At 41.3% G+C, this 22,872-nt stretch overlaps 2 protein-coding genes across 3 annotated transcripts in view; both read left to right on the top strand.

The window, feature by feature from the left end:
- Positions 1-11,404: 11,404 nt before the first annotated feature.
- LOC137503326 (uncharacterized) lies at positions 11,405-21,194 on the top strand. The gene is made up of 4 exons (XM_068230877.1): positions 11,405-11,494; positions 20,343-20,493; positions 20,648-20,790; positions 20,883-21,194. Exons 1-4 carry the CDS (start codon positions 11,405-11,407, stop codon positions 21,192-21,194), a joined length of 696 nt encoding a protein of 231 aa, XP_068086978.1.
- Positions 15,098-22,872, top strand: part of LOC136886820 (uncharacterized) — a 73,382-nt gene continuing 65,607 nt past the window's right edge. For both annotated transcript variants that reach the window (XM_068230534.1, XM_068230533.1), the window contains exon 1: positions 15,098-15,357. The gene's annotated coding sequence lies outside the window, so the exon portion shown is untranslated. The remainder of the gene's footprint in view (positions 15,358-22,872) is intronic.

Genomic DNA, 22,872 nt, shown 5'->3' with positions numbered 1-22,872 from the left:
AATAACTTACCAAGGGAGATGTTCAATAAATTTCTAATTTCTTTGAAATCATTTCGGAAAAGGCTAGGAAAGCAACAGATAGGGAATCTGCCACCTGGGCGACTGCCCTAAATGCAGATCAGTATTGATTGATTGATTGATTGATTGGTATTGTAGTTATTGATGTTAACTTCTAGATACATTATTTCAACTAAAGCCCACCCTGATTCCTTTTCCTGAAATTCCTCGCTCTTAGTTGAAATAATGTTAGAGACATCCCTAAGTACATCACCAGAATTATGTGACTGACTTATGACGAAATTTTTCGTATTAAATGATTTAATGTCCGTTATTTCGGATTCATCCGTGCTTTTAATGTACAAGGCGAAAAGTTCAAAATTAACTTCAAATAAATTATGATTGGACAAAGAGTTAGCAAGAAGCTGTTGTACATCCGGTTGAACGCAATTAAAAAAGTTTGAAGTGCTCTGAAACTTTTGACTAGTGCGAATTCTGTAACTAGCAATCCTACTTTTAAATGCTGTATTAATTTCCTCGATGTTTGCGTTACTACCACTTCTACATGCGTTATTTTTATGTGCATTACTCCGTAAGTGTCCCTGAAAATGCGAAGGTGGTACATCAGTGTTACAGTGCTCGCAGTGAATAGTTTGAAGTTCATTTTTCCTAGGTTTTTTACTACTAGTACTTTCTACAGCTACATCAGTAGCTGCACGCTTTTTCCCTACTACTGCCTGAGGGCAAGTAGATATTTGATGTACCTCTACTAAGTGAGCCTCGTATCGCTCTACGTTAGCGAAATACACACTACAAACTTTACATAAAGCAGATGTTATGCTAGGGTGTTTTGATTTCATATGGCCCATGAAGTTATCTCGCCTTGTAAACGTTACATTACATTCCTCGCAGCAGGGGAACATCTGAAAAGAGAACGACCGATAGAGATTAGGCGAAAGTTACGATGTTCGGAAGAAACCAAGTTTCAACGTATAGAGGTCGGACATGGCTGGGAGTTTGAAATTATAAGATTAACCTCTTCTATAGCATGAGGATTGAAGAGAACGACTATTTATGAATAGAATAAAGTTACGATGTTTTAGAAGAAACCAAGTTTCAGCCTGTTGAGGTCAGACATAGCTATGTGTGTTTGAAATTATAAAATTAACCTAGCCTATAGAATGAGTATTGAAGAGAACGACTATTTACAATGGACTAAAGTTACGATGTTCGGAAGAAACCAAGTTTCAATGTATAGAGGTCGGACATTGCTGTGAGTTTGAAATTATAAGATTAACCTCGTCTATAGCATGAGGATTGAAGAGAACAACTATTTATGATTAGCTTAAAGTTAAGATGTTCGGAAGAAACCAAGTTTCAGCGTATAGAGTTCGGACATTACTGTGAGTTTGAAATTATAAGATTAACCTCTTCTATGACATGCAGATTAAAGAAAATAACTATTTATCAATAGGCTAAGGTTACGATGTTCGGAAGAAACCAAGTTTCAGCCTGTTGAGGTCAGATATAGCTATGTGTGTGTGTTTAAAATTATAAAATTAACTTCGTCTATAGCATGAGGATTGAAGAGAACAACTATTTATGATTAGCTTAAAGTTACGATGTTCGGAAGAAACCAAGTTTCGGCCTGTTGAGGACAGACATAGCTATGTGTGTGTTTGAAATTATAAAATTAACCTCGTCTATAGTATGAGGATTGATGAGAACGACTATTTATCAATAGTCTAAAGTTACGATGTTTTAGAAGAAACCAAGTTTCAACGTATAGAGGTCGGACATTGCTGTGTGGTTGAAATTATAAGATTAACCTCGTCTATAGCATGAGGATTGAAGAGAACAACTATTTATGATTAGCTTAAAGTTACGATTTTTTAGAAGAAACCAAGTTTCAGCCTGTTGAGGTCAGACATAGCTATGTGTGCGTGTTTGAAATTATAAGATTAACCTCGTCTATAGCATGAGGATTGAAGAGAACAACTATTTATGATTAGCTTAAAGTTACGATGTTCGGAAGAAACCAAGTTTCGGACTGTTGAGGACAGACATAGCTATGTGTGTGTTTGAAATTATAAAATTAACCTCGTCTATAGTATGAGGATTGAAGAGAACGACTATTTATCAATAGTCTAAAGTTACGATGTTTTAGAAGAAACCAAGTTTCAGCCTGTTGAGGTCAGACATAGCTACGTGTGTGTGTTTGAAATTATAAAACTAACCTCGTCTATAGCATGAGGATTGAAGAGAACGACTATTTATCAATAGACTAAAGTTACGATGTTTTAGAAGAAACCAAGTTTCAGCCTGTTGAGGACAGACATAGCTATGTGTGCGTGTTTGAAATTTTAAGATTAACCTCGTCTATAGCATGAGGATTGAAGAGAACGACTATTTATCAATAGACTAAAGTTACGATGTTTTAGAAGAAACCAAGTTTCAGCCTGTTGAGGACAGACATAGCTATGTGGGCGTGTTTGAAATTATAAGATTAACCTCGTCTATAATATGAGGATTGAAGAGAACAACTATTTATGATTAGCTTAAAGTTACGATGTTTTAGAAGAAACCAAGTTTCAGCCTGTTGAGGACAGACATAGCTATGTGTGCGTGTTTGAAATTATAAGATTAACCTCGTCTATAGCATGAGGATTGAAGAGAACAACTATTTATGATTAGCTTAAAGTTACGATGTTCGGAAGAAACCAAGTTTCAACGAATAGAGGTCAGACATACCTTAAAATCTTCGCGCTGCAAACTGTTAGTCGGATGAATAAAATGCGTGCGTTCAAGCCTGTAACTCGAATGATAATATTCTGGTCGTACCTAAAAGAAAAGAACAAACATATATGAATGTAATGTAGGGTACATCAGCTAACCTAGCTATCTTTACAACTCAAAGTTCGAAAACATACTTTAAAAATGCATATGCTGCAGACTGTTACTCGGATAAATAAAATGCGTACGTTCAAGCCTGAAACTCGAATGATAAGTTTCTGGTCGAATCTAAAAAGAAAAGAACACACATATATGAATGTAGTGTAGGGTACATCAGTTAACCTAGCTATCTTTACAACTCAAAGTTCGAAAACATACCTTAAAAATGCATGTGCTGCAGACTGTTACTCGAATGAATAAAATGCGTACTTTCAAGCCTGTAACTCGAACGGTACCTAAAAAAGAAAAGAACAAACATATATGAATGTAGATGTCTATTACCTAGCGTAGAAGTTGCTTTGCAAACAGTAACTAACAGTTCTAGCTTACCTTAAGATAAAGGCTGAAGGATAATATTCACAGCAGACAGTACTTAGACAGGAGATGTGTACGTAATAAACGCATACAGAGAACTGTGAGCGCTTCACGCAGACTGCGGCGAGTAAATATGCTGCTTGTTGCCAAGCGGATGTGAAAATCGCTGACAACTGCAGTACAGTCGGAACGAAGTGTTTATGCAACAAGAGCTCTCCTGAGGGTCTTACAATGAGTCCCGCAGGCTGACGTATTTAAGCCGGAATCAAACCTCCTGTTGATGCCGAGGTGTCAGAATTTAAGGGTTCTGCAGCGGATCGAGCCTTGGAAAGTTAGCGCGCGATCCTCGACTTCTGGACTTGAACGGGAGGGTACTAAGCTACATCCGCGGTATTCCTTACCTGTAAGCACTGAAAGGTATTGAGCTAAAACTACATTTAGCTAGATCATGTAATTACACGTTATGACGATCGCGCAGGCCCCTCGCCTAGCATTTGCTATTTTTTACGGCTTCCAACAGTAGGAGTTCGAACCCGCTATCTTCCGAAGTAGCGAGAATGATTGAAGAGTGTTGAGGGTGATTCATTTGTCGGATGGAGGCGTTAAGCTGTGTGCAGGCTTCTTCGGTAGGAGGAGGCTATGTACCGGTACCGGGACATCTAGTTATAAAACCCGCTACAACAAATTTATCGCGTATACTGCGATTTAAAATCCTAGTCAGGAAGGGTAACCGGTCGTAAAACTATGGTGTATGATCTAAGAGGCGGGGTGTGCAAAAAGCCTGCATTAATTATGGGCTGTTGATGGGGGCGTTAAACCTTATGCAGACTCCTTCGAAAATGATTGTGAGTACAAGAGTGTTGATTGTGATTCATTTGTCGGATGGAGGCGTTAAGCTGTGTGCAGGCTTCTTCGGTAGGAGTAGGCTATGTACCAGCACTGGGTTTTACCCTCTCCCTACGGTAGTATATTACATTCTTAGGTAGTTTCGAGGGTGTGCAAAAAAGCCAGCATTAAGTAAGGGCTGTTGATAGAGGGGTGTTAAACCTTGTACAGGCTCCTTCAACAGGAGTAGCCTACATCTGTCGGATGGTGGCAATAAGCCTTGTGCATGCTTCTTCGGTAGGAGTAGGCTATGTGCCGGGACCGGGATATCTAGTTATAAAACCCGCTATAACAAATTTATCGCGTATACTGCGATTTTATGTCCTAGTCAGGAAGGGTAACCGGTCGTAAAACTATGGTGTATGATCTAAGAGGCGGGTTGTGCAAAAAGCCAGCATTAAGTAAGGGCTGTTGATGGGGGGGCGTTAAACCTTGTGCAGGCTTCCCCGAAACTGATTGTGAGTACAAGAGTGTTGAGGGTGATTCATTTGTCGGATGGAGGCGTTAAGCTGTGTGCAGGCTTCTTCGGTAGGAGTAGGCTATGTACCAGCACTGGGTTTTACCCTCTCCCTACTATTGTATATTACATTCTTAGGCAGTTTCGAGGGTGTGCAAAAAAAGCCAGTATTAAGTAAGGGCTGTTGATGGCGGGTGTTAAACCTTGTACAGGAGAAGCCTACATGCCGGCGCCGTGCAGGCTCCTTCGATAGGAGTGGGCTATATGCTGGCACTGTGTTTTAACCTCTCCGTAAAATCATGATATTTTATGTTAGGAACTTACATGGGCTAAATGCTACACATTCCGTGGCAGAGCCGGGAATCGAACTCGGGCCTCCGGGGGAGGCAGCTAATCACACTAACTACTACACCACAGAGGAGGACTATTTCAGTTTTACAGAACAGAATATTTTACAACCTTAATACGCTTATAATCTAACAATAAGACGTTCCATGAGATACAAGTCGCTTATCAGCATGCAGTGTCTTCGTTCAAGGTTAGTGCAGCCGGAAGCCGAGTGTACAATTTCAGCTAACACATGCATTCCACACCTCGCTCTGAATGACTGCGCCGATACAACTTCAAAGATAGTGTTCTATGTAGTAGAACAGAAAATGTAACCCATAACCCGTTCCTAAAGCTTAAAACTGTAAATGTTTGAAGCTCCTGTTTTTACAGCTAGATGTGGTTCCTAACGTAGCAGGGCCGGGATTAAAAATATGTTTTAAAGCCGAGTGTCTCCTCCTGACGAAGGAGTTTAAAACGCAAGAATTTGTTTTACGACCGGTTGCCCTTCCTGACGCGAGATTTTAAATCACAAGAATCCGTTTTACAACAGGATGCCCTTCTAGGATTTTAAAAAGCAGTATCTAGCCTCTTACATCATACACTATTGTTTTCGACCGGTTGCCCTTCCTGACGTCAAAGAACTGGGATTAAGAATCTGTTTTACAACTAGATGCTCTTTTTAACACGAGAATCGGGGTTTTACAGCTAGATGCACTTCTTAGATTTTAAATCGCTGTATCACGAACTATTGTTTTACAGCCGGATGCCCTTCCTGACGCAAAACTGGCAGTATCTAACCTCTTACATCATACACTGTTGTTATCGACCGGTTACCCTTCCTGACGTCAAAGAACTCGGATTAAGAATCTGTTTTACAACTAGATGCTCTTTTTAACACGAGAATCGGGGATTTACAGCTAGATGCTCTTCTTAGATTTTAAATCGCTGTATCACGAACTATTGTTTTACAGCCGGATGCCCTTCCTGATGCAAAACTAAGATTTTAAATCGCAAGAATTTGTTTTAAGACTAGTTGCCCTTCCTGATACAAAACTAGCAGTATCTAGCCTCTTACATCATACACTATTGTTTTCGACCGGTTGCCCTTCCTGACGTCAAATAACTCGGATTAAGAATCTGTTTTACAACTTCTAACACGAGAATCGGGGTTTTACAGCTAGATGCTCAAAGCAGTATCTAGCCTCTTACATCATACACTATTGTTTCACGGCATGGCTGGTTGCCCTTCCTGACGCTGAAAGACCGGGATTTAGCCAGTTACCCTTCCTGATACAACAAGACTAGGATTTACTTTTTTAGACTGCACTTGGCTAGAAATAGCCACACGAAATTATTATATAGAAAGAGAATTGCTGGGCGGATGACAGCTGTCAGAAAAGCATATAGGTTTGTAAAGCACGTGGAATTTACCGCCACCACATTTCAAAGGTAAGTAGCTAAAGAGGGCGGCACGGTGATTAAAGATGGCGGTTGACAGCTGTCGAAAAAGCATGTTGATTTGCTTCCAAACAAGGGCACGTGGAATTTGCCGCCACCACATAGAGGGCAGCACTGTTCTCTCTGGATTAAAGATGGTGGATGACAGCTGTCAGAAAATCACATGGGTTTGTAAAGCACGTGGAATTTACCGCCACCACATTTCAAAGGTAAGTAGCTAAAGAGGGCAGCACGGTGATTAAAGATGGCGGTTGACAGCTGTCAAAAAAAGCATGTTGATTTGTTTCCAAACAAGAGCACGTGGAATTTGCCGCTACTACATAGAGGGCAGCACTGTTCTCTCTGGATTAAAGATGGCGGATGACAGCTGTCAGAAAAGCATATAGGTTTGTAAAGCACGTGGAATTTACCGCCACCACATTTCAAAGGTAAGTAGCTAAAGAGGGCAGCACGGTGATTAAAGATGGCGGTTGACAGCTGTCAAAAAAAACGTGGGTGTCAAAAAGCATGTGGCTTTGTTTACCACACGCTAGTTAGGTTACGTTGGTACCACTAAGGTTTAGGCCCGTCAAGATGGCAGTACTGAGGTTAGCGATGCGTTGTTGTCTGTCAAAAAGCACGTGGATTTGTTTATCTCGCGCTAGTTAGGTTAAGTTGGTACTACTGAGGTTTAGGCCCGTTAGATGGCAGTACTGAGGTTAGCGATGCGTTGTTGTCTGTCAAAAAGCACGTGGCTGTCAAAAACACGTGGCTTTGTTTACCTCGCGCCAGTTAGGTTAAGTTGGTACCACTGATGTTTAGGCCCGTCAAGATGGCAGCAGTGAGGTTAGCGATGCGTTGTTGTCGATGACAGCTGTCAAAAAGCACGTGGCTTTGTTTACAAATTCAAATCTCGCGCCAAAATTCAAATATCCCGCCAAAATTCAAATTTCCCGCCAAAATTCAAATTTCCCGCGGGAGGAGGCCGCCGAATCCCTGTATTATATTACTGTGTTATATTGAGATCGACAGAAGATACAGTCGCAGCATTTGTTTGGTATTTACCATGACGACAGCAGAAGATGTCTTGCCTTAGAAGATAGTAAGTATCATCATCAAGAAGGCCAGCGCCGTTCAACTCTTTCAGCGTAAGTATATACCATTCTGTGTAAAAATTCCTATCCGCAGCGAGAGGACGCTGTTCATAGTTATTTGTTTGTCGGATGGAGACAAAAAGCCTTATGCTAACTTCACAATGCTATTCGATATAAGTGTCTAGGTAATCAAAATGTATGTATTTGCGCGTAGTGATGTGTGTACGGGGCTACCTCACAGCATTTGCTTGTCTACCATCAATTTTATATTTTTGTGTGTACATTCAGTTTTACGATAGAAAGAGTTGTGTGTGTGTATCACAAATAAATTAGTGCGTTTGTTATAGACTGTAGTTATCTTACACATCAGAGAGTTTCAATGTTCTATTCCACGTATATAATTCTTTTACGGTAACCGTGTCGATATCATACAAAATAAGGAGTGACGTATTTTAGTTCTTGCATTAATCCAGTGAGATTCCATGTATTAGAGAATTTATTTATTCTGACCATAAAGTAAGTAATCAGGGTTGGAAACCCATATGATGCATGTATTATTCGAATGCTAATGGAATCCATTACTGTAATACAAGGAGACTGTTGAAAGTAGTAATGTGTTGGTATTTTTATTTTACTATTAATCAGAGTGATAAAGGTTCGATTCCGTAACAGAGTGAACAAGAGTTCGAATCCATATTTTTCTGGAGATTTTCTTTTTTTTGAATCTGGCATTCACCGGAGTGATTAGTGTTCGAATCCATTACAGTAATATAAAGAGATTTATATAGTGGTTACATGTTGGTATTTTTATTCTACTATTAATCAGGGTTCGATTCCACAACAGAGACAGAACGGGTTTCGAATCTATAACTTCTTTCTAGAAATTTTCTTTCCTTAATCTGACACTCAACAGAGTGATCGGTGATCGAATCTACACTGACTTAGCAAATGTCATGGGATAGTCACCTAATAGCGTGTGGGGCCTCCTCTGGCCCTGCGAACTGCAGTGAGACGCCGTGGAAGTGAATCGACAAGTCCCTGGTAGTCCTCTGGACGCAGCTGACATCAAATCGTTTGCAGAATGGCCGCCAATGCTGGTCTGTTCGTGGGTGCGGGATCCATGGCACGGAGCCTGCGTTCCAGGACATCCCAGATATGCTCGATAGGGTTCATATCGGGGCTCCTGGATGGCCATGGCAGTCGTTGGACCTCCACTGCATGTTCCTGGAACCATTCCTGGGCGACGTGGGAGCAATGTGGCGGCGCGTTATCATCCTAAAACACCGCAGAACCGTCTGGGCGCTGGAAGGCCAAACATGGGTGGAGATGGTCTCCGAGAAGCTCAACATACCGCGTACCATTCAAAGTCTCTTCCAGAACAACTAGGGGGCCCATTCCACACCAGGAAAATGCACCCCTGACCATAACATAGACACTAGCGCCCTGGACCACACCTTCGAGGAAGGCGGGATCCATCGCTTCATGCGGTCTGCGCCATTCATGGTGCCTCCCATCGGCATGGTGCAGTTGAAAACATGATTCGTCCGACCATATCACGTTACGCCATTTTTCCATCCCTGGTGACTGGCGACAAATGCGCGTCGTTGTGCCCGATGACGTTGGGTTAACAGTGGCACCCGTGTGCGGCGCCGGCTCACATACCCCATAGAACCCATGTTCCTACGGATTGTCCACCGGGAGACGTGTCTAGCACGGCCTGTGCTGAATTGAGACGTGATTTGTTGCACGGTTGCCCGTCTGTCACTATTGACAAGCCGTCTCAGATATCGCCGGTCACGGTCATCGAGGGTGGCTGGACGGCCGATCGTTCGTCTGTTGTGGACGGTGACACCCGCATTCAACCATTCATGATACACCCTGGACACGGTTGATCGTGTGAAGCCGAATTCCCGCAACACTTCCGAAATCGCACTTCCCATCCGTCGGCCACCGACCACCATACCCCGTTCAAACAGTGTCAGCTCACGACGACGTTCCATGTTGCACCTGTCACATGCACAGTCACTGCTCACAAGGTCTCCTATACCACTGCCGCTGGCTCAGGGGGCGTGTGGTGCGCAGACAACACACCTGTTCATCAGTGCTCCGCTATTCCATGGCATTTGCTCAGACAGTGTATATCAGTAATAAAAGTTTTTCTCTTGCATGTAATACAGATTTTCTTCAAGCGTCGGTTAGAGACGTAAAGCCTTAGCGACGGTGTTTTATTCTGTTCAGCACACGATAGAGAATGTATGCTGACTGTTCCAAATCTTTACTGTAAGGCAGGGCCTCTCACACGTCCAAAATCTCACGCGTGCAAGCAGCGGTGCAGAGTTCCTGTGCACAGTGCATCGGTCCCTCTCGGCTCCGCTCGGACCAACAGTTCGTCTCTGGGCTACTCGGCTAAGCTCGGCTCAACTCGGCTCAACTCAGCTCGGATTTGGAGCACTACGGAGCAAGTGAGGGAGAGGGAGACAGGGGGAGCGAGCGAGACAGGCGTGGGGAAAGAAAGAGAGACAGCGCTATTGTTCCAAATCGAGGAGTGGGGGTCTGCACTCTGGTCAACCAAGCGAAGTCGTCTTTTGCACCGTGCACAGTGCATGCACCAGGCGCATGCACCCTGAGAGGCCCTGCTGTAAGGTAACAACAGACTATGTTCTAAAGACAAAAAGTTGCTCTTAGTAGAGGAGCACAGCACATAGCAATTTTTCCGGTTCTCTGTAACAGGTTTGATTAACAATATGTTTTATCTTGTTCAGAAGGAGAGCTCACGCTTCGGATAGAGACGTAACGGTGCAGAGAGTAGAGGGGTCATCTAGTGCAGGAGGGCATCTGTCCGTAAAACTATCAGGAGGAGGAGGAAAATGGCTCCCTCTGTAACTGTGAGGAGCTGAGTTCCTTAACTGTAAAGAGGAGGAGGAGGGATTGAGCTGACCTCCGTCCACGTGGTTATGACTTGTCAAGATCTCTCTCTTAGTCCAACCCTTCGTAAGGGTGTAGTGGCATCACGCGACAATCCTTTTGGTGATCTTCCTCCAGGAGTCTCTGCTTTGGGCATGGTGACTTGCTTGCTGTAAGCTCATCCTGGTTAAGTTCTTGATCTGGTCCATCCATCGTAACGGCGCACGTTCTCTAGGTCTTCGGCCTTCGACTTTTCCCTCTATCAAGTGCCAACGGCCTCCCCGGAGGGCGGACGAGCAGGTAGAGGTCCAGGGCACCCTCTTGTCCTTGCGGTGGGAAACTGCCTCTAAAGGCGGAAGAGCCACTGGATGGCCAACGGCATAGGATCAGGAAGGCAAGGGGAAACCACCTGATTATCATCCCATGAGGGCATCATGCTTGTCAAGATGCCAGCTGTCAAAAGCATGTGGATATTAAATTGAGCGCTCCACGTAGTTAAGTTGGCAGATAGCCGCCATCTTGCGCAATCACACCTAGGCCGTCTCCTTAAATCGTATGTCTCTTCTAGACCAACTTTGTCCATAAGAGCCTATGTATAGCCCCTATCTTGCACAGTAGCCTCTGATCTAGCTTTTTCCATAAGAGCCCGTGTATAGCTGCCATCTTGTGCAATTGACATCGGGAAGGGCAGCCTGCTGAGGAGGAGGAAGGAGTTTAGTCCCCTCCAAGATAGCAACTGTCCACGTCGGGAATGGCATCTGCCTGTAAAACTGAGGTTAGGCCCCTCCAAGATATCATACGTCAGGGACTCTCGGTACTTCGTCAACAAGCTGTCAACCATAACCCTTCAACCTAATCCACTTCTGGTGAGTTTCGATGTGGATTCCTTGTTCACCAAAGTGCCGATTGACTCGGGCATGTCTCTTATTGAACACCTGTTCCTTGAGGATATTACTAAGCTAGTTTACCACTGCATGAATTCCAGCTATTTCTTGTGGGTGGGAATTTTTACGAACAGACGGACGGAGTGGCTATGGGAAATCCACGTTCGCCCGTAGTTGATAATTTCTTTATGGAGCATTTTGAGGAGGAGGCTATTGCTTCGGCGCCCGTCAAACCTATGGTATGGTGGAGGTATGTTGATGATGCATTTGCGGTTACAGCGATTGCAGCAATTTGCAGATTCATAGAGCTCTGCATCGCAGAGAAACGGCCAAGCAACGCTCACAGAAGGAAGAAGTGAAGGGAACTTCCTACTTGCCTTACATTCACATCACCACAGATCGAATTGCAAAGGTCCGCAAACACAATATAAAAACTTTGTTTGGCACCGCCACTAAAATTGCTCACAGTCTGAGTAAAACCAAGGACAAATTGTCCCCACTTACATCCTGGGGTATACGAAATTCCCTGTATTTGCGGTAAAGTATACATCGCCCAAACATGCCGGTCCATTGGTACTCGTATCAAGGAACATGCACGTAATATTCGTCTCAATAGCTGAGCACGCTCTATGTCATGTTCCACACTAGACATTACAGGACCCAGGGCCACAGACTCTGCGAGAATGCGTTGTGATTGGCCAGGTCGTATTATCGCAGTGTTATACCGAGCTTAGCCTACAAGGAATACAAAGCCTGCTCACTCACAGTGCTCTCTTCAGAAACAGTGTCCGCATGGCAGTGCGCGTCTTGACCGTTGCAGCACTAGTATACCACCTCACATCAGGCATTCAGTAGCATTGGTAACGGCAGTTAAAACCAGCACAAATTTACCTCTACACTATAGTTCCTGTATATTATATTCGTTACTGTGCAGAATGGAGTAGAAAATAATAAATGTTCACCTTTTACCCCTAGGAGTTCAATTCAGCTGTGTTCATTTCAGATAACACATAAAACTGTCGAAATTTATGTCTGGCATTTAAAAGGATATAAGGTCTGCACTAGATATTTTTACTACCGCACCGTAGATTTTCAGTGAAAAGGAACGACTTTAACTATTTTCCTTGATATTTTCTTCTCATAAATTGTTTTTCTTCTCGAGAAGTATTCTCGGCGATTCTCATCTGGCATGCCATTAGCGTAGTTAGTGACAGAGGAGTGCAGAAACTTCTGCAATATTATTCTGCTTTGTTCCTCAGGATGATCACTTTTCCCAAACTGTAGAATAGGATTTTTAGCAACACGTGGCACATTTCGGTTAATGTTTGTGCTATTTTTGGACTGCGCAGCGTTACCGATAACATTTCGTCCCTTACTTACCCCAGTTTCATCAGCAGTGAAACAGAACTTGGCTTTGGATACCTGAGACGTGAGACCACCTCTGTCTTTAATTTTTATTAATGACGTTAGTGGGGATGGACTCTGGATACTACTAATTTTATCAACGCACTCTTGACATGGCATGTGGTCTTCGACAACTCTTACCAAATACCCTCCAATGTATGCCATTGCAGCACTCGACGGAGCGGTCACTAGGGTTCCATAACTTATCGTTGGTACCACTTACACAACAGAATAAGGAAATTATTATCATCAGAACAGGAGCAATAATATTAAGTAACCTAATTTTTTCCGACACATGGTCTGCGTATTTACTGTACCATACTTGTCTGCTTATTGCTTTAATTCATAATTCCCTAATTGGTTCTTGGCAAGGGAATTCATGGAAACTAGTTCTAGGAACTTTATTTCTAGAGCCTTGTTTACAACACGGTACGCAACAGTACACCATTGTAATATGATTGACGTATTTTAACAATACCTTTTTCCCATTTGGTCAGTGTGTGAATTAAGCCGAAAGTGTCAGGTTCCAATTCATCCTCAATTTACAAGAGTTTACCCGTTTCACATCGGATGGTAAAATTATATTCTGCGACGTTTGCAGCAAGAGGTGAGTGAAACTTGTTTTATATTTCCCCATAACGATTTATTATCAATTTAGCAAAATCAGCACGTTTTAAATAATGCATATTAAGATACGTAGTTCGAAAAACTGCAGCTTTCTAAAAATATTGTGGAGCCCATTTGAGAGTCTGTTTTAGGCAGCTAAAATAACATTTTAGCACCTAAACATCTGAGGTCTAGTAATCACTATATCAACAAACACAAACACCAGTCCCCGAGCCAGAAGAATTAATTAGACGTGGTTATAATCACCCATCCGTCAATCGAATCCGGGACCTTCTAAACCGAAGGCCTCAACGCTGACTATTCAGCCAAGGATTCGGACAAAACAAAATCATTACTGAGTTTCATTATTTCTATCAATATTAGCATTCAACTTTCGTAATAAACGTCACCAGTAAGCATACAACGTGTAGAAATACCGCCAACCGAGGTGTTCATGTGAGGTTGAATTGCAGCGCCTCTAGCGGCAAATATAGCATCCACAGTGCGGACAGCTATGAGTGGCTATTGGGCAGGCTTTGTATTCCTTTTAGGCTAAGTACCGAGACGCTTGTGGTTCATCTATATGGTTTCGCTTTCGGCTCTCCGTCACGTGGTAATCGAATGAACGAATCAAATGAACAACTCAAATGAACGAATCATTTTAGTGAATCGGTTCTTGTAATAAAATACCGGTACCGATATGCTAAATACTGGCATATTATTAGTAATTATTTTTTTCTAGTTTGCCCCTCATATCCCCAAAGAAAACACTCAGATGAGAAGTTGTATCAATTCTCAGCTGCAACTGGCAGTGACTCAGATTTTTAGCTACTGGAGATAGCTTCAAATCATTAGAATTCTTGACACGTATATCAGCCTCAACTATTTCCTTGTTCATTCCAAAAGTTGTTGATTTTCTTTTTAACTAGATCCGTAGTTATGTTTAACTTCATAGGCCTTATTTCTCGCATTGATGTCCCGATATTGAGAACACTTAACATTCCACAGGCACTCCGCTCTGTAGTATAAATTAATGAACTCCTCCAGATGTTCACGAGACATCCTGCAGTATTGAGTCTCCGCCATTTTTAAAACAGTCTAACTCGGATGCAAGTCGGAAGCCTCTCTACTTTGATTGCTATTCGTATACGAGCTACGAGTATGTACGAGTCATCGTTTACATTTACGATTTCTTATCCGAGTCAGTCCGACTGTCCGAGTAGCCTACTCGTATAAGAGTTACTCGTAATTGTAAAGCCGGCTTAAAGGAATCAGATTCCCCATCTCTACCTGTCACCCTAACTTCAAAAACTTTTCGTTCCATATGGGAATTTGCGTGACATTTCCACAGCTCCATCATATTTACAGGTGATTGATGATTTTGTCCTCTTCATATTTCTCTTATCTACCTTCGGTCATTATGTTCCGGCTTCCATTTTGAACTAAGTGCAAGATTTTTTCGTGTGTGAACTGTGAATACCTAGACTGATTTCAGGGGCATCAGTTTTAAATCCCACCATTAATATACGAAAACTTCACTTATCTTATGCTTTCTAGTCTCTATCTTGCGTGTGATTCATTTTATTATCCGCATAGTGGCTGGACAACAGTAAAAGAGTCCAAAAGTATCAAGAAAGAAGAAGAAGTAGGATAATAATAATAATAATAATAATAATAATAATAATAATAATAATAATAATAATAATAATAATAATAATAATAATAATAATAATAATAAGAAGAAGAAGAAGAAGAAGAAGAAGAAGCAGCAGCACAAGAAGAAGAACAAGAAGAAGTCCGGTATAAGGAGCGCAGCGAGGGATCTCTCTTTGCGAGGGATCCAGTCGGCCGTGGAAGAAGATTTATAACTGGTCGAAGCGCTAAAAGCGAAGTGCGAAAAGTCCAATAAATTACGAAGAAGTTGTATTGAGTGGTTGAATGTCGACTGTGTGTAAATATCTCCTGGTCGACACTCCGCAACAGAGTTAATTGTGCTGTGGACATTTTATTCGTCCATGCCCCTAAGTGGCATAAATACTGAGTTTGGAGTTTGTTTTCGTGTTTAACCTGCCACCTTTACAGTTTTATCAGTGTAAGTAACGTGTTGTTTAAGGCTCAAAATGCATAGGTCTTGTCCTGATTTTGTGTTAAATAATGTATCTTTCATTGATTGTTTAGAAGTTCATTTTTGATAATGTAGTATTTTAACAATTGCAGGAATTAAGAATCTACAATAATTATTGTAGACACTATCTCTGACGATTTCTATTATAAATTTAGGTTGGCAACTAGTTTTTGATCCTTGCTATTTGTTCGGGGTGTCGACCTAGAAAGATCATTTGCCCCTACGTGCACCGTATGTGAGGAACCTGCGTGCATTTTGTAAATGTCGGAAGTATAAAGCGTTGAATGTGAGGAACGACACGTTAGGGACGACACAAACACCCAGTATCTGGCCAGGAATATTAATCATTTACAATTTAAAAAACCTGACCCGGCCGGGAATCGAACCCGGGGCCACCGGGTGACAGGCGGACACGTTGCTCCCTACACCGCGGGGCCGGACAAACTGCAGTTACAATGCAAATTGAAAAATAAATTCAAAACCTTACACTAAGAAAACATAAAAATGGCTACAAGATAATGTACGATACCTAGTCATTCTCATTTATAAGAAATACATACCAATAATAACATTTAGACAAATAAGACAAGAACTGTCTACAACTTACCAAATGGTGAAAAATGGACACATGTGAGTAACAATCAGAGACTGCTGTGTTTACTGGTTTAGCCTTGAACTTGCAGCTAACTTTGCCCTCTTCAAAAATTCATTGCCAGACCATTTGGATGGAGACAAGCAAAAGAGATCTGGGGGCATAAGCCCCCAGGTTTGAAGCTGCAAAGCAGCGTTCTCTCTCTAGCTTCCTGTGGAAACACCATTAGTTCGCAGACACGAAAAAGAGTGGTCATGTGCATAGAAGGAACTTGAGGGCGATGCCCAACAATCGCTCTGCCATGCACACGCAAAATATAAAAAATTAATGGTATCATTTTAAGCACGGCAGCTACTCAATGGCAAAGTATGGCATACCTACACGAGGCTGACGTATTTGAGCAATTTCTAATACCACCGGACTGAGCCAGGATCGAACTTTATTTTTTTATTTGCTTTATGTCACACTGACACAGATAGGTCTTATGGCGATGATGGGACAGGAAAGGCCTAGGAATGGGAAGGAAGCGGCCGTGGCCTTAATTAACGTACAGCCCCAGCATTTGCCTGATGTGAAAATGAGAAACCACGGAAAACCATCTTTAGGGCTGCCAACAGTGGGATTCAAACCCACTATCTCCCGGATGCGAGCTCACAGCTGCACACTCCTAACCGCACGGCCAACTCACCCAGTCAGGATCGAACCTGCCAAGTTGGGGTCAGAAGGCCAGCACCTCAACCATTTAAGCCAGCGAAGTCCCCTAGCTAGAACTGCCGTTTGGTTCTTGTTCAAGGATTTCTTGGAAAGACTGACGACTGTTTTTATTGAAGCCAAGAGATATGAGTGAAATTTCGAGCCACTCAGTGGTTCCAGCATACAATATAGAAAAAAGGGAAGTCTGACTAAGAAGAAAACTGCACCTAAACCACCTGCTCTACAGCTTAACAACCAAACATCAAATGATCTTGAGTCAAGGTTTGATGCCTCATCTGTCAAGCCGGATCACTCCCAGGCATCCGATACCAACATCCAGTTCACTGCTCCACTAACCAATTATGGGGAAGATGAAGACGAAAAGACAGATAAGGAGTATGAAGTTGGGTCGGAGGCAGTTAAACGCAATCATTCAAGTATACCATTTATGAGAGAATCTGAACAAACTCAAGATAACAAACTCCAAGCAGCAGCCAGGGTTGCTTGGTTTTAATGTCAATCTCAGAATGTGACCTACAAAGTAGTCTACTTTTAACGATGGGCAGAAGAACCTAAGCTGAGACTGAATGAGGATAAGACCGTCTCGATGACTTTTAGGAGACGAGGCAAGAAGGGAACATTCTACTATGGGGACCGGCAGTTAAAGTAAGTATCAAGTTTCTGGCACTTGGGAATAAACTTCCAATCAGCTGGAAAATGTTCCCTTCATGTCAAAGAAAGACTAAATGCTGCCATTAAAGCAATGGGTGACATCAAACTTCTCAGCAGCTTGTCGCTGACAACGGCCAGAGTTATTTCATCTCAAAATCAGTCCAGTTGCGACCTATGGGATAGAAAACATATGGGTGCAACTTACCAAGGCACAATTGCAAAGTTTAGAGAATGTAAAATCAGCATTTCTTAAGAGATCACTTTGTCTATCCAAGTACACTCCTTCGCGCCTCGCTTACGTGCTGACAAGAGAACTGTTCTATGTAGAAGAGCTGCATCTGAAGTTCCTGCTCCCCACCACCACGGCGTATAAGGCACTACTGCAGGAACTTCATCAAAAGAGGAACAACATATCGGATGATTTTTACCTCAGTGACGCAGTGATTAACTTAGAGTGGATGCAAGAAGGTTATGAATTAAGACATATATTAACAAGGCTCAGCGTGCATGAATTTCGCCATAAACTGTGTGAATCCAAGCAATTCCAAGACCCCTGCCATGACTGTAAGTGCAAAAGATGTGGTGAACTCTGCGAGAGATACCATGTACTAAAGTCCAAATTGAGAAGAGAATCTCTGAAAAACTTTTGTGAGTCAGTGTAATACTTTGTATACTTGTATTCATGCACATTGTGCGCAATTAAATATTTATTGTAATAGCTTCCCAGGTTCGTGCTTAGTTTCTGTACTGTTCTAAGGTAATCAAACAAACTACCAGAAAGGAATCAGAACCCCTATCTCCATCACATATATATACAATATCAATCTATCTTTCAACTTGCTTACGCCAAACGATTTCACCTTTGCAATAAAGGATCAGTTATTAATCCAGCCCGGGGGCCACTACATTTTTTATTAAAAAACCTGTAGATATGTATTCCTTATGCTTTTGCTGGCGACATGTGGTGTTTACAGTGCACTATGTCTTCTGGTATGGGCTATATCAAAGTTGTTACTTCCATTGATCTGTCTCAGTCTCATCCTTGCCTTTGACGATATGAAAGTGACTGAGGTATGAGTGATGCTAGTAATACCGTTGCTTATGCAGCCAGTCCCTGTTATGAATGGTGTGAAAACGTTGCTCATAGGGTCGGTTGGTGCATGCATTTCAGTGGGCTTGGCAGACTGATATGTAATAGCAACGGCCGGCTCGGTGAGGTAAGCAACGGGAAACTACCTCGCTCCTCATTTCCCTAGTATGCCTCTTCAGTGACGCCTAGGCTATTTATGACAGCTATTGGCGGATCTGTTGAGAATCAAACCAGCCTTCGGACTGAATACCCAACATACACATATGCATATATTCCTTTTACCTTGTCCTTTTTTTTTCACCGAGACTGTGGTGCACGCGATGAAATCCAAGAATTAAAAATATCTTTCTATTTTTGATTTCTAAAAGTTGGCAGGTATGGGAATGGCTAACACATAAAGCCAACTATAAAAATTGTTTCAGCTCGCAACTGATAAATTGAGAATTTGCAATTTCATTAGTTTGACAGGGGGAGAGCTGTAGAACATCTGTATAAATATGCCCACCCATGGTTTGAGTACTCATTGGTGGAAAAAAATTATTGCCATCAGAATGTTAGTTGGCAGGGAAGGAGAGGTGGCGGTATACAATTCCTAATCAACTACATATGTGCCAGAAGCCTGGTTTCATTTCCAAACTTCTCTGCAGTGTTCGTATGAAGGGCTGTCGGATGGAGACGTTAAGCTTTGAGCGGACCCCTTGTTCTTATTCAACAGGAGGAGGCTACACCCAGATGCGCAGGTGTTGACAAGTAGTCAAACGTGTCCTGACACTGATTAGAAATTTATTTAGTACAGAAACAAAATATAGACAATAATTTAAATGAGAACTTGTTTGAAGAAATACTGTTGTTTTTATATAAAAAGAAGAAAAAGAAAAGTTAGAGATAACATCAACTCCAGCCTGTCAAGGTTAGTCGCTTGAGGAGAGCTCCGGTACATGATGGTATTTCAGCAATAGGTTTCAAATGTATCGTTCTAATAGGATCTTCTTCTTATTGTAGAATAAGAACAACATTTACCAGGCACTAATTTTAAGGGCACGACGGGATTGTTTGATCCGCTCTGTTTACATTTGGATAAGCACCATCGTAGGACACATCTGTTCAGGTACAGTTTAAGGGGCGACTTATTCTAAATAGGTCTTTTGATGTAGTAAGCCCCCAACTTAGTGAAGGATAAGAACGTTTCAGATGAATTTTCAACAGCAAGCAAGATCAAGATGTTAATTGCTTTATTTTCGGTTAATCCAAGAGATCAACAATTTTTAATGCAAATTTTCAAGTGCTTCCTCAACAATAAGAACAAACATAACTCTTAGGCCCGATTGTATAAACATCACTGACTGGAGATCAGTTTTGATCTATGATCAGACCGGTGTCGTGTTGTATAACACAGACCTAAGATCAACTAGTCGAAGTTCAATTCTGATCCCAGTTCATTTTTGAGCGCTTGGCAACAGCGCAGAAACAGCTGAATATCGCTGGTCGACGCGCGCATTGTGACACTGTTTTCCTTCGTATTCACGTGTGCATGGTGGAAAGAAGAAAGTTGTCTGAAATTAAGCAGAAAAAGGACCGTTCGCCTAATTTTTCCAAGGAGGACAAGGCTTTCCTAGTAGAAATTGTATTGGATAAATATAAAGACATTATAGAGTCGAAAATGACGGATACGATAACATCCGCGCAAAAACAGGATGCATGGAAAAATGTTGCTACAGATTTCAATTCTCGTAACATACATCGGCCTAATCGGTCTTGGCAAACATTAAAATTGTGTTACGAGAATATAAAAAAGAGAACGAAGAAAGCATTTGCCCATGATAAGGTAAGTTATAAAATATATTATGGAAATGTTATTTTGTTATCAAAAACAACCCAACTATTAACCTAATGCATTTTTTTAAGATTCAACTGAACAAGACAGGAGGTGGTTATTTTAAAAAACCAACCGTGGATGAGACGGGACAAAAATTGATTGCTGCCCTGCAGGCGCAATTTTTTCCCCTTGCCAATCCATATGATGACGATGCCAGTTTTCATCCTGAGGTTATGTCAGGTGAGCTGCATTTTACTGTGTAAGATGCTATCTTATAGAGACCTAAATATTTGTATCGCCTGCCTTTTAAACCGAAATAATTTTGCTGTTACTTTTCAAAGAAAGTTCCTGTTGATGAGGTGTGTCTATATAGTCCTTTGCTGTTTTGTTTCAGAGTTCCACGGCAGTAATGAGTTTATTTCCGTCACTACCTCAGATGAGTCGCAAGCTATTGCAGCGCAGGAGATGGAACATATCATACTGCTGGAAGATATACCAGCCCATACTGAGGTTGTAGAAAGTACCTGTATTGAAGAAGTAAGTGAAGAAAACTTACATTAGTCCCTTTAACATATGTTAAATTTGTTGGCAAGCAATAGGCCTACACATCTTTGTTTCTTCTATTTCAGGTTTCTGATCCCAAATCAATAGGCCTACAAGATGATCTTCACACTGCTCTTGCTTCCACCTCAAAAACAGCTACTGAAGTCACAAAGTCAAGGTCGCCAAAGAGAAAGGAGACTGGGGACAGTGTACTTGACATGAAGAAAGTATTTTATGAAAGAAGATTGGAATGTTTAGAAAGTGAGCATAGGATGAAAATGGAATGTATACAAGCTGAATATAGGGTGAAAATGGAGACCTTAAACCTTGATAAAGAATTGAAACAATTACAAATTTTAGAGATAAAAATAAAATTAGGCCTGAACAAGGAAGACTGAGTTTAAATAGTACACTGACATTAATAGGGCAAGTACTGTAAAATAAATATTTTTAAAGCTTTTTTATTTAAATTTAGTTTTTTGTTATTGTAGATAAAGTATTGCAATTATTAGGTTAGTCATACAACTGTTTTATGTACTTTTCACAATAGCTCAACTTTATACTTTCATAAATATTACATTATTAATAATTGCTATCCTCATAGCATTGTTCTCTCTTTCATGAACGTTGTTTGCAGCATGTACTGGACTTTCTTCATATGCTTTTCTTGCAGCGAACAAAAGTGAAGGAAAAATGGTTATCCGACTTCTCCCACAATGTGAATGAGGGGTTGGGCTTAAGAGAGACATTAATTTCATTAGGTAGGAGCAAACAAAAATAAATATCCTTGTAATACACATCAGTGGAAGGATAATGAAAGAAAGAGCAGTTAGCAGTATATGAGACAAAACAATCCTGTCTGAGAAAGTAAGTTACATTCCGTAAATAACTAACTTGATTTTATTTTTAACCACTGTGTAAATGACTGAATACGTAGTAGTATACACATGAGTACTATATTTTAATAATTATTGACCTCATCGCATGTAAGTGCATATTTTATATATGAGAAGCACTGATTCTCCTATAAACATTACTTTTTGTGGCACAGTTGAAGTCCTTCTCAGCTCAGTATCAAACTGTACTGGAACAATAAGGAATGGTTTGTTAACATGTCCATATGTAGAAACAGAGTTTTATGTCACTAGTTTTAACAGGTGCTGTCATCAATGTACAAAACCTGAACTGTTGTACAGAATATATTAGAGGTAATATGTAAATAACCCTCCATCCTGTATCTTCCATGTTTCTAACTAAAAGTAAAAATTAGTATTGCCCTCATAGCATGAGAATGTGGTTGACACACCTTAAATCTTGCACCCTCGACAAGTACAAAGTACTATGTCTATGATCTGCTGGACAACCTGTTTTATGTATTAAGAAATACTAATATAACGTAGATATTATATGCTAATTACATAACATTAATACATTTTTGAGTCATTTGCACTCCAAATTAAAATGTAAATACTGTAAACCTGTTTATTTAAATGATAAATCATCATTATTGTCAGCATAATTACATTTGGATTAGTGTGGAATCACATGCGAACACACTATTCCACATGACATCACAAACCTGCACGTTACTCCACAGCAATTGAGTGGTACGCTCCGGAGTTAAATGGTTATGAACGAGCAGTAGAACATGAAGTTCAAAATACCTCGCACCGACACAGATAGGCTTATGGCGACGATGGGATAGGAAAGGGCTAGGAATGGGAAGGAAGCGTCCATGGCCTTAATTAAGGTACAGTCCCAGCATTTTTCTGGTGTGAAAATGGGAAACCACGGAAAACCATCTTCAGGGCTGCCGACAGTGGTGTTTGAACCCACTATCTCCCAAATACTGGATACTGGCCACACTTAAGCGACTGCAGCTATCATGTTTTGAAATGTAATATGCTTATAAAATTTGTTTAATTGCACTAATCTACAGTATTACAAAATATTTCAATGTGAAAATATTATGCAAGAGTGCAATGCGAACATACCAACAAGTTTGTCTTTTCATAGCATTCATTATTATTTATAATTCATTACCTTAGTCCTGTCATTCGCTACTGCCACTTCTCG

This window comes from Anabrus simplex, chromosome X (genome assembly GCF_040414725.1).
Source record: "Anabrus simplex isolate iqAnaSimp1 chromosome X, ASM4041472v1, whole genome shotgun sequence".
NCBI classification, from domain to species: domain Eukaryota; kingdom Metazoa; phylum Arthropoda; class Insecta; order Orthoptera; family Tettigoniidae; genus Anabrus; species Anabrus simplex.
The sequence above is the reverse complement of the archived record's forward strand: the minus strand, read 5'-3'. Positions and strand labels throughout refer to the sequence as shown.

Coding starts and splice junctions, on each gene's coding strand:
- LOC137503326 (XM_068230877.1), top strand. CDS start 11,405: ATGGGAAATCCACGTTCGCCCGTAGTTGATAATTTCTTTATGGAGCAT. Junction 11,495..20,342: donor CGGCGCCCGTCAAACCTATG/GTATGGTGGAGG, acceptor CATTTTTTTAAG/ATTCAACTGAACAAGACAGG. Junction 20,494..20,647: donor TCATCCTGAGGTTATGTCAG/GTGAGCTGCATT, acceptor GTTTTGTTTCAG/AGTTCCACGGCAGTAATGAG.